General features: G+C 41.4%; 1 protein-coding gene across 1 annotated transcript in view; it reads left to right on the top strand.

The window, feature by feature from the left end:
• P2RY2 (purinergic receptor P2Y2) overlaps positions 1-11,535 on the top strand; it is a 71,450-nt gene extending 59,915 nt beyond the window's left edge. The window contains exon 2 of the mRNA XM_036746059.1: positions 8,417-11,535. Coding sequence (XP_036601954.1) covers positions 8,421-9,494 — 1,074 coding nt within the window. The 5' untranslated portion in view covers positions 8,417-8,420 and the 3' untranslated portion in view covers positions 9,495-11,535. The remainder of the gene's footprint in view (positions 1-8,416) is intronic.
• Positions 11,536-12,363: the final 828 nt, after the last annotated feature.

Here is a 12,363-nt window from a genome sequence, read left to right as displayed (position 1 = left end):
GCCCAGGCCTCTCCCACCCCCATCCCATATAAACTATTACCTAAACATATTCCTCCCATCTTATACTTAGGAAATTGATTTTTTATACCAGAATATAAAACTTTACATTTATCTCTATTAAGGTCCCTTTTATTAATAAGATTTGGCCCATTGCTCTAGCTTCTCAAGAGCCTCGTTGAAGCAAATTTTGCCAGAGCTTGTGATCTCTTCTGAAAATCCAAGGTTATCTTGATAATAGGATGAGGCATCAGAGTAGTACTTTTATTAGAGATGCAGATGCTTGTACAGTACCCTACACCATTCTCCTTTATTGTGTACAGTGGTTCTAGAGGCAGGCAAGAAATGGAATGCAGTCAGCACTCGAACACAGATCTGACTTTTAGTCCCCTCCCTTTATGTTGACCTGGAACCTGCCTGCATGTGAAACTCTGCTCACACAGGCCCAGGAGAATGTCTGCTTCTGTTTCAACAATCCGGCTAGCAGCTTCTGTGGGGGTGTAAGATCCACCAACAGCCCTCACCCAGAAAGCTGCCAGCACACTGCAAAAGCACAGGTTCTTTTGATCTGCTTAACTAAGGAAAGCTCTGTGAAGGGGTTGACAAGCTTACTTTAATTCAGCATACAAATATCATTCACTTAGTTCAGGGGAAAAAGCCAGTACCCTGAACTTCAGAATAAAATGCAAACAAAGTACAAACATCAACAGACAGACCTTGCCTGATTCAATTCCCAATACATAGTTACCAGAGTTCAACAAAGTCCCAGCATCCGGGTTTATGAGCTGGAGGGCTCCTTAGCCACAGCTGCCTGGAGTCTCTGCATCAGCACCATCACGAGTGAGAGCCCCAAACAAATTACAAACAGACAGACCCAATACAATTCATAGTTACCAACATCTAGGTTTAGCCCGGGAGCTCAGAACAAAGGCTGGCCCAGAGTCACTCGTGCCACCACTGCTGTGGGTAAGAGCTCCAAAGAAGAGAAGGCCAACCCCTGGTTTTATATCTTTTTCAGCGTCAGGGGTGAGTCACACGTGCAACTCACTCACATGACCTAAAATCGTCACAAAGAGGCGACTTAAATCCACATGGTCTAAGAACCTCTGATGTCCCAAACCTATCACTCAAACTCATTTGTAAAGTAGGCCCTCCCCTGAGTTAGCCCCACCTTGGGCCCCACCTTAGTTACCAATCCACACCCACATAAGTTTTACACCTAATAGGGGTTTGGGCCTGGGGCTTAGCACCTAGTAAGGCCCAATGAAATACACTGAATTACTCAAAGGAAACAAACCAAACTCTTCAAGGGCACTTGTTGAACGAAGTGCTAAGAGCCCATTTTGCTTACCAACACAGCTTCCTCTGTCCCAAAACTTCCCTGAAGACATGCCAGTTTATTGAGATCAGATAATGTATTTAGCCATGTCTTTTTAGATTACCAAGTGCCATAAGGGAAGGTATAGCTGGTTGCTATACCCCAGCTTTTTTCATTCTGTTCAGTTTTGAACCATGGGGCTCTCATGTGAGGGTTAACAGAATTGTAGGGCTTAGAAACCAATCCCCTCATTTAATAGAGGAAGAAACTGCGGCCCATAGAGGTTAAATGACTTTACCCAAGATCACCTAGTAAGTAGTAGAAATAGGATTGAACCATAGGTCCCCTGGATTCCAAATACAATGCTGTTAAATTTACGAAGGGAAGGGTAATGATGATCTCCCAGAATTTTACGGGAGGGAAAAACTGAGCTCCACCCAGTGTGGGGAAGTGGCTTACTTGAAGTAACACAGTTCAGGAATAAATGAGGCAAGACTAGAATCCAGGTTTCCTAACTCCTTCCTGAGAATTCTGGGGAATCAGATCACCACATTATCAAGCCATCTCAGTCTTTGAGGTCCCAGTCTTTGGACAAGGAGTTGGGAAAGATGTTGGACTCAGATTCAGGGCTGGAAGGATCCTTACGGATCATCTAGCCTAACATTCCCATTTTATTGATGAGTAAATATATGTATAAATGATGCGTAAATATATAATGAGACCCAGAGAGATTGTGACTTCTGTAAGGTCTCATAAGAGGTCAACAGAACAGAATTTGAACCCAGATCAATTGACTCCAAACCCATTGCTCTTTGCATGAAGCCTCTCAGATCTTAAGGGTTCTTACTTTATTTTAACTATATTTTATTTTATTTAACTATTTTATATATTTATATTTTATATCATATTTATATTTATATGTTATATATTTATACTTTTGTTACATATAATATATATTTTTATATATTTATGTATATATATTATATGTATGTATATTTATATATTTTAACTATAGCCCAGGCCATAAAAAAAGAAAATTATAACAACTAATTACTGTACTATTTTGCAACAAGCCTCAGTAATATTACAACGGTGTCAAATGTAGCAGAGAAGTAAGGAAAAACAAGAACTGAGAACAGATTTGGTCATAAATATATCATTTGTAACTTTGGAAAGAGCAGTTTCAGTGGAATGATGGTAGGCAAAGGGTTGAGGAATGAGTGGGAGGAGAGGAAGTAAGGACAGTGAGTGGAGACAGCTTTTTCTGGGCGTTTGCTGAGAAAGTCTGAGGGTAAAGGATCATAGCTTGAGGGGATGGTAATGCCTAATGAAATACAAAAAAAAATTTTAAGGATGAAAGACTTGGGCACATTTGAAGACATCAGGGAAGAAGCCAGTAGGTAGGGAGAGATTGAAGATTAGAGAGCTAGAGAGAGGAGGATTGAGAGGGCAGCCTGCTGGAGAAGAAGAGAGGTGATGACAGCAAGGACACAGGGGGAAGGTTTGGCCTTGACAAAGAGAAGGGCCCTCATTATGAGAGACTGGGAAAAAATGGGCATATTAGACTGCTGGATTTGGAGTCAGGAAGGACTGAGTTCAAATCCTGCCTCTGTGTGATCCTGGGCAAGTCAACCTAACCTCTCTGAGTCTCAGTTTCCCTATTTGTAAAATGAGGATGAGAATAGTAGTTACTGGGGCAGCTAGATGGCACAGTGAGCAGAGCACTGGCCCTGGAGTCAGGAGGACCTGATTTCAACTCAGACCTCAGACACTTAACACAGTAGCTGTGTGACTTTGGGCAAGTCACTTAACCCCAATTGCCTTGCCTTCCCCCCTCAAAAAAAAAAGAATAGTAGTTACCTAACTGGGTTGTTTTGAGGATCAAATGAGATAACATGTAATTACTTTGCAAACCTTATCACAGTATATAAATGCCAGTGATGATGATGAAATAAAGAGCTATTGATAATATATTATTATTTCCATAATAGGGCATTTATGCCAAATGACCTCAGTTTTATTAGTAAAATAAGAGGTGAGGTTCTCAACTAAGAGGGTGAGAACAGGGGCGTATTTAGAAAGCTAGAAAAAAGATTTGGAAGAACATCTGTTAAAGGGAATAAGATAATCAATTAGGAGGCAAGGGATTCTAGAGTAGAGAACAGTGTACAGTTGAATTGGTTGACTATGAGGTCAAGATTGGAAATACAAGAAACTGAAATTGGAGCAGGATTAATGGTGGAAAAAGTGCTGAAGAATACTAAAAAGACACAGTAATCATCTGATGTATGTTTGTGTGTGTGTGAATCTGAATTCAACCAAATTGGAACTAAAATTGTTGACTTTTTTTTACTTTGAAAAAAATTACTATAATGAGCAAAGTTGTTCCTGTGGAAGAGATATGAGAATTCAACCCTCTCCTTTCTCTGCAGAGAGCAGAGGCTATTGGTACTGTAGAACATCACACATATGCTCTAAGACTTGGTTAATATGCTGGTTAGTTTTCATGAATCAATTTGTTCTCTTTTGTTCATTGTTGTAAGATAGCTTTCTGGTTGGGACAACATTGGGAAATGCAGGTGATAGTAAAAAAAAAAAAACCAAAACATAACAATAAACATCATTTTTTAAAACAGGAAAAATAAATGCCAGGTTGAATATAAGACTCCAGAATAAAATAACAGGTAGACTTCAAATTTTCTCCCTCCTCATCTCCACTTCTGACCTCCATGGTTTCCTTCAAAGTTCCAGATAACATCTCACCTTCTATAGGAAACCTTTCATGATCCCCTTAATTCTGGTACCTTCTTTTTGTTAATTATCTCCAACTTATCTTGTATATGTAGCATTTTGGCGTATAGTTGTTTGCATGTTGCTCCCCCTATTAGATCATGAGCTCTTTGAGAGACTTTCTTTTGTCTTTCTTTGTAAGTCTAGAACTTAGCACAATGCGTGGTGTGAAAGGAAGTGCTTAATAAATGTTTATTGGCCGAATGATTCTTAGGTTCCCAAAGTGGGAGATACTGCCTCCTGGGGGCCACTGGAATGATGGGGGGAGCCTGAAGTACAATTGGTAGGTGTTGAAAGAAAAATAAGGGGGCCGTTGAAGCATAAGGAAAGAAGAGAAGAGAAGAAAATTTTGTTTGTACATGTTTCATCTGTTGTGTAACAGAGTTAAAGTCATAGTGATTACATTATTTTCCAAATAAACACACAAAATGCAAGTTATAACCCATCAGTGGTCAAGTCCCCCAACAGGTCTTAACAAGCAAGTATTGGGAGGCCATGAATTGTAAGAAAGTTCAGCATGCGTTGCCAGGAATATGTACCATGTAATGACTTGTTTACAATAAGATAGTATACAATTACAAGACACTATTGCATCATCAAAATGTCATTGTATGGGGGGGAACCCACAAATTTATAATAAATTATTAAATTTAAGATGTGTCATTTAAAAAATTTATTTTGGGGGAATGATGCAAATTTAAAAAAACAAACAGATTTTTCAGATCATTTAACTTCAAGATCAAGTCTTAGGGTTTTGTTAATTGTTTTAGTCTGAGTTTAAAAGCACTATAGATTGAGTATACACCTAGTAATCATTTAAGAGGACTTTTGTTGCTTTTAAAATCTTTACTGCACTTTGGTGATCATGAGAAAGTTTAGAATTCCTTTTTCCAAGAGTGCTAAGATGGAATTCTGTTGTGTTCCTACTCCTGAAATCTAGACACAGAGTTTAATTTATCCAGAACAATGAATAGGCAATTCTATCTAAACCTAAGCTTCATGCCTTTCATGCAAAAGCAATACACAGAATTTATCTTTTGGAATGTAGAAAGCATCCAATGAGTTCCAACATGATTTATTCAAACAAGTTGTTAACGTCAAAAATGGGAGTTGGATGAAACCAAAGACATTGGTACAGACTATGATCATTTCTTACAGTTTAACTGATATAAAGCAATGGCTACAATGAAGTCAGAAGAATTCAGAAAGCACTTCATTCAGGAAACACTCAATCTCCTTGCAAAGCTGGGAGACTTGAAAGCCAAAGGCAAGGGTAATTTAGAACACAAAATGGAGGACAGTGGTAGAAGATTGTAAGTAGTACCAGTCCACAAAACAACAAAATGAGTGGAAGGGAAAATGAATCTAGTGGAAGTTTAGCATAAATCTGTACTAATCCAGATCACACCAAGAACATTTTTAGATGGAACTGGAAGGACATAAAGAGATATGAATAAAATAGATTTGCTAGTACTTCTATAGTTTTTTTATAATATTTTATTTTTTCCCAGTTACATGTCAAGAAAATTTTTAGCATTCATTTTACAAGATTTCTAGTTCCAAATTTTTCTCCCTCCCCTCTTTTAAAAAGGGTAGGCAGTTTGATGTGGTTTTTACATGGCTGTCATGTAAAAAATTTGCATATTAATCATAGTTGTGAAAGAAGAGATTAGAAAAACAGGAGAAAGAATAAAGTAAGTGAAAAAAATATGCTTCAATCTGCATTCAGAGCCCATCAGTTTTTTATCAGAATATGAATAGCATTTTCCTTTGAGTGTCCCTTGTACTTGTCCTGGATCATTGTGTTGTTGAGAAGAACTGTGTCATGCATAATTAATCATTACACAATATTGCTGATACTGTGTACAAAATGTTTTCCTGGTTCTGCTCATTTCACTTTGCATCAGTTCTTACAAGTCTTTCCAGGATTTTCTGAAATCTGCCTATTCATCATTCCTTATTGCATAGTTTTGTTCACCCATTCCCCAACTGATGAGCATCCCCTCAGTTTTCAATATTTTGCCATCACGAATAGAGCTACTATAAATATTTGTGCACTGGTAGGTCCTTCCTCCCTCCCCCCCCCCCCCCGCTTTTTTGTGATCTCTCTGTGATACACCCAATGAGTTTTTAAATTTAGAGGTTGTCTTTTAAGTCTGCGGCTTCCCCCTCCCATTCCTCAATGCTACTGGGAGGATGGGAAGAGTCCTTAATGAAAAAGCACTTGTAAAAATTCTTTAAATTTTTACTGCAGGAGTAGATGGTTGTGGATAGATCTTATCAATCAATCATCAAAAGCATTTATTAAGTACCTACTGTATCCCAGGTTCTGGGCATAGAAGGAAAAAAATGAAGCAGTTCATTCTTCCAGGGAGGAAAGATATAAGCATTTATTAAGCACCTACTATGTACCTGACACTGTCCTAAGTGCTATACAAATATTATTCCTCACAACAACCCTGGGAGGTAGATGCTATTATTAACCCCATTTTACAGTTGAGAAAGCTGAGGTAAATAGAGGTTAAGTGACTTGCTCATGATCGCATAGTGTCTGAGGTTGGATCAGAACTAGGGTCTTCCTGACTCCAGGCCCAGCACTCTTATCTACTGCACCACCCAGCTTCAGTGATGGTAAAGAGAGAAAAGATTCTAGATATGATAAAGCAATACAAGTCTGTAGAACTTATTAATTGATTCAGTGTGGAGAGGTAAGAGAGTGGAGGAGAGAGATGAACTAGAGAGAACTCCAAGGCAGATCTTAAGTAGCACATTTTATATACTAGAAAAATTGGGCCCAGGGGTGAAGTGACTTACTTGTAGCTGTATAGCGAGTCAGCAACGGAAGTAGGATTTGTTGAAGAGGAGGCCTTAAAGAGAAAAGAATGAATCAAAACAGCTCTTAGGTACCACATCTCAGCTGTCAGATTGGCTAACATGACAAAACAGGAAAATCATAAATGCTGGAGAGGATGTGGGAAAATTGGAACACTAATGCATTGTTGGTGGAGTTGTGAACTCATCCAACCTTTCTGGAGAGCAATTTGGAACTTTGCCCAAAAGGCTATAAAAATGTGCATTCACTTTGACCCAGCAATACCACTTCTAGGGCTGTATCCCAAAGAAATCATACAAGTGGGAAAAGCACTCATATGTTCAAAAATATTTGTAGCAGCTCTTTTTGTGATGGCAGAGAATTGGAAATTAAAGGGATACCCATCAATTGGGGAATGGCTAAACAAGTTGTGGTATGTGAATGTAATGGAATATTATTGTGCTATAAGAAATGGGGAAGATATGGACTTCATAATAAGCTGGAAATACCTACATGATGTGATGCTGAGTGAGGGGAGCAGAACCAGGAGAACATTATATATGATTACAGACACACACAGAGGTATCTATGATGACTAACAGACTTGGCTCTTCTCAGCAATGCAAGGTTCTAAGACAGCTCCAAAAGACTCTTGATGGAAAAAGCGATTCACATCCAGAGAAAGGATTATGGAGTCTGGATGCAGATTGAGGCAAACTATTTGCTCTCTTTTTTTTTTTTGTCTGTTTGTTTTTGTTTCTGTTTTGTTTCTTCTTTTTCATGGTTCCTTCCATTGGTTATAGTTCTTCTTTACAACTTGACTATTGTGAAAATGTTTAGTATGAAGGTATATGTAGAACCTATATCGGATTGCATGACATCTTGGGTGGGGAGGAGGGAAGAGAGGGAGGGGGAGAAAATTTGAAGCTCCAAAACTTGAGGAACTGAATGTTGTAAACTAAAATTAAAACTAAATTAATTAATTTAAAAAAAATAAAAGGATGATGATGAAGATGAGAGGGACCTTAAAGTCCAACGCCCACATTTTACAGAGGTCACTGAGGCTCTGAAGGATTGACCAATTTGCCCAGGGGCACCTAGCCAGTAAGCAGCCGAACTGGGATTTGAACCCAGTTATTAGTATAATCCATTCTAGACCAAATCCTATGCTTTTACCACTATGACAGGTTGCTTCCTGGTATTTGAACTCAGGACTTCTGATTTAAAGCCCAGCATAGCAGAAAAGGGCTTTTAAGATCCTGGCTCTGTCACCACCTATGTAACCTTGTGCTTGATAATCTCTGAGTTTCTTAATCTAACTTCCTATGCTCTTCTAGTTCAAATAATTTATTGGATAATGAAAAATTCGATAATCAGTTAAATAGTCAATAATTAGTTTTTGAATGTCAGGTCATGGGAAGGGAAGGTTTGGGGCGGACTCTCCCAGCATGCACCTGTGATGGGGAAGGTTCTTGATAGTCTCTTATTTGTCATTTCAGGGCAATGGAGAGCACCATCGCCCCCTGGAATCAAAGTACTAACACCTCTCTGGGTGTGAATGAGCAGGGCTACAAGTGCAAGTTTGATGAGGACTTTAAATATGTGCTGCTGCCTGTGTCCTATGGCGTGGTTTGTGTGCTAGGCCTGTGTCTCAATGCCCTGGCCCTCTATGTTTTCCTGTGCCGGATTAAGACATGGAATTCCACCACCACCTTTATGTTCAACCTCGCCATATCTGACACTCTCTACGTGGTCTCCTTGCCCCTCCTCATCTACTACTATTCCCATGGTGACCATTGGCCTTTCAGCGTGACCCTCTGCAAGCTGGTCCGATTCCTGTTCTATACCAACCTCTATGGCAGCATCCTCTTCCTGCTGTGTATTAGCGTCCACCGCTTCCTGGGCATCTGCTACCCTCTACAGTCCCTGCGCTGGGGCAACGTGCGCTATGCTCGACGAGCGGCTGCTGTCGTGTGGATCATAGTGATTGGCTGTCAGTCGCCCGTGTTATACTTTGTTACCACCAGCAGCCGGGCTGAGGGGATTACTTGCCATGATACATCATCCCGTAACTTGTTTGATGACTTTGTGGCATACAGCTCGGCCATCCTTGTGTTGCTCTTTATTGGGCCCTTCCTAATTATCCTGGTGTGCTACACACTGATGGTACGGCAGCTTCTGCGACCTACAACAGGGCAGGCCCGTCTCTCTCGGTCTAAGCGCAAGTCCCTGCGGATGATTATTCTGGTCTTGGTTGTCTTTTCTCTATGCTTTCTCCCCTTCCATGTCACCCGTACACTCTACTATGCCTTTCGATCTCTGGATGTGGGTTGTTGGTCCCTCAATGCTATCAACATAGCATATAAAGTCACTCGCCCACTTGCCAGTGCCAACAGCTTCCTGGACCCTGTGCTCTACTTCCTGGCTGGCCAGCGGTTTGTCAGGTTTGCCCGCCATGTTCTGCCACCACCTGTAACTGGCAACAAGATGGTGCTTCAAAATCCCAGTACCCGGGACAGTGGGAGGACTGGAAGCACCCCAGGTAGCAGTGAGGACAACAAGGATGCTCAGCTTTAGGGCCAGAGTTGACTCATGCATCTTAGTCCTAAGCCCTGCATGTCCCCCATACTCCATTTGGGTGAGAATGAGGGGCAGCCAAGAGAAGGGCTATGGGCTGTTTAGGCACAAAGGATGTGGAGACAGAGCAGGGTTTGTCCTTGGAAGCCAACCAAGGAAGACAAGAGGGAGGCGGACATTTGACACCACCACCTGCACAGCTCCAGGATAGACCCATGACTGACTGGATTGGACATCCAGAGTTAGTGTCAGGAAGTAGAGAGGCTGCTGACTGGGAGATTGGCACCCTGGGCTCTACCACTGTCTGGATGGATGAACTGGGACAGACCTCTATATCCCCTCTCAGCCTCAGTTTGCTCTGACTAAAAAGTAACCTGTTAGTACATTTAAGGCTGGTGAAAGATGGGAAAAAGTCCTTCTATATTTAAAACATTAAGTGACTGTGGATGTTTAACTAGGGGAAGATTTGGGGTGGGAGGGAGAAATACTCATTGCCTTCAAAAATCTAAAGAGCTGTCATGGGGGTCAAGGAATAGTCTTAGTCTTCTGTTCCTCAGAAGGTAGAACTTGGAGCATGGTGGGATAGGGAGTTAGGTAAAGACAAATTTGGGTCCCCCAAAAGACCTAATAATAATTTCTTATGACTAGAGCTGTCCCAAAGTGCAATGTACTGCCTCAGCAGAGTGAGTTCCCTCTCATTGCAGGGCTTTAGAGAAAGGCTGGATGAACACTTGTCTGGGGTGATGTAGAAGGGATTCTTGCCCAGGGACAGGTGGCACTAGGTGCCCTTTCAGGGCCTTTGTGGCAGTCAGTTTCAATGAATCTGTGATGGGGTTGGACTCAGTGACCTCTCAGGCCCCTTCCAGTTCTGGTTTCATGCTTCCATGCCTCCCTTTTCTGGATTCTCTTCCTCAAACATAATAAACCCATATTTTTTCTCCTTTTAAAATTCAGGCACCTGGGACAAACCAGAAGCAAACTCCAGAGCCAAAGGCTGACATTCTCCCCTCCCAAACCCTGGGAACAGGAGCATGGCTTAAAGTAGCACAGAGCTCTTGGACTGACTTGACCTCATGGGTCTGGTTGAGGGAGAAAATATTCAGTGAGAAGCTTGGTCCCGTTTTATAGGTGGAGGAAACAGAGGCTTAGAAGAAAATAGAGAATGTCAGAGCTGGAAGGCTCCTTCAAATGTAAAATATTAAAGCTGGAAAGGATTTTAGAACTAAAAAATCAAATCCAACAACAGTTTAAGCACTTAACTATGTTCAGGGTCCTGGGCTCCGTATTATTGATACAAAAATAGGAGCAAAGGAACTTTCTAGACTTTATGCTTTAGGAACCCTTGCAGAGGGAGTGAGTGCTTTCAGCAGGCTGGGTGGGAGGGAGTGGAGTGGGTGGCAGAAATGGATTAGAGCAGGTCAGGGAAGGCAACCTTCACCTCCTTCATCATGGAGATGAGTCTTGAAGTAAGAGGATCACAACATATAGCATCAGAGCTATCAGGGAACTTCGAACAAAGTCCTCAAGCTGGAAGGGACCTTAGAGGCCATCTGTTCAAACCTTTGATTTTGCAGATAGGGAAAACTCTTGGTCCAGAGAAGATAAACAAGTTTCCCTAGGTCACACAAGGGTGTGTCAGAACCAGGATTAGGACAGAAGACTCCTGACTCTGTCCGAGTTATTAAAGTGATTCTAGTCACGCTCCTCTCCTCTTACCCCCTCCTCCACCCCCAGCCTTGGGCACTTGTCCTGGAATTTAAAGTGCCTCTTTCTTCTGCTGCTTCACCTCCCCCGTCTCCAGTCCCATGAAAGACTCAGACGCATCTGAGAGAGACCCTTTGTGTTCAGGAGTTTCCCATTGAGGCAACACCTGTTGTCCTGTTCCCAGTTATTGCTGTCTGCCTATGAGGGAGGGGGAAGGGGAAGTCCAGAAGCCCTCAGGAGCGTGTGGGAAGGGGCACAGGAAGGGGATCCTGGAGGGATGGGTTTATATATGAGACTTAACTCATACTTTATAAAGAGTGAATTACTTTGGAGTCACCGATGTGTCTGTTTGTTTGGAAACATCTGAGTAGTACCCCCAATGAAGGTTCAACATTCCCAATTGCTTTCTATCTCTCCCATCTGCCTCCCCAACTTTTCCTCCTAAACACAATGCTACCATCTTCCTCCAAGAGGTTTAATTTGGACACTTTCCCAGGCCCCCTGGATTGACATTCCGAGGGTCAGTGGCTCAAAGTGTATCAAGCAGGGATATAGGGGTATATTGCTTCCATCCTTCAAGGACCCAAGATCTCATCCATGTGAGTATTCCCTTGATCTCTGCAACCCTTTCCCTCCTTGATAAATGTCATCATGAGTTGCTGTGACTATAGAAGCCATCTTGTGGAAGCTGACCATCACATTTAGCTAGGTATAACATCAGACAAAACATGCCACTTCTAACAACATCCCTATAGGCTAAAGACCCAGTATGGTAGGCCCTGCCTGAGCTGGTAGGGTGAATGTGGATGAACTCACAGATAAAACAGAAGCAGAGAGCAAAACAGAACCCCAAATCCAACAATACATTGTTTACAAGAAATGCTTGAAACAAAAGGACACAGTTAAAATCAGAGGCCGGAGCAGAATCTATTATGCTTCAGCTCAAGTAAAAAAAGGCAGGGGTAGCAATCATGATCTCAGACAAAGCAAAAACAAAAACAGACCTAATCAAAAGAGATAAGCAGGGAAATTACATTTTGCAAAGAGGTACCAGAGACAATGAAGTAATATCAATACTAAACGTGTAGCAAATGGCATAGTATCCAAATTTTTAAAGGAAAAGTTAAATGAGTTACAGGAGAAAACAGATAATAAAACTATACTA

This window comes from Trichosurus vulpecula, chromosome 2 (assembly GCF_011100635.1).
Source record: "Trichosurus vulpecula isolate mTriVul1 chromosome 2, mTriVul1.pri, whole genome shotgun sequence".
NCBI classification, from domain to species: Eukaryota; Metazoa; Chordata; class Mammalia; order Diprotodontia; family Phalangeridae; genus Trichosurus; species Trichosurus vulpecula.
This window is presented reverse-complemented; position numbering and strand designations above follow the sequence as displayed.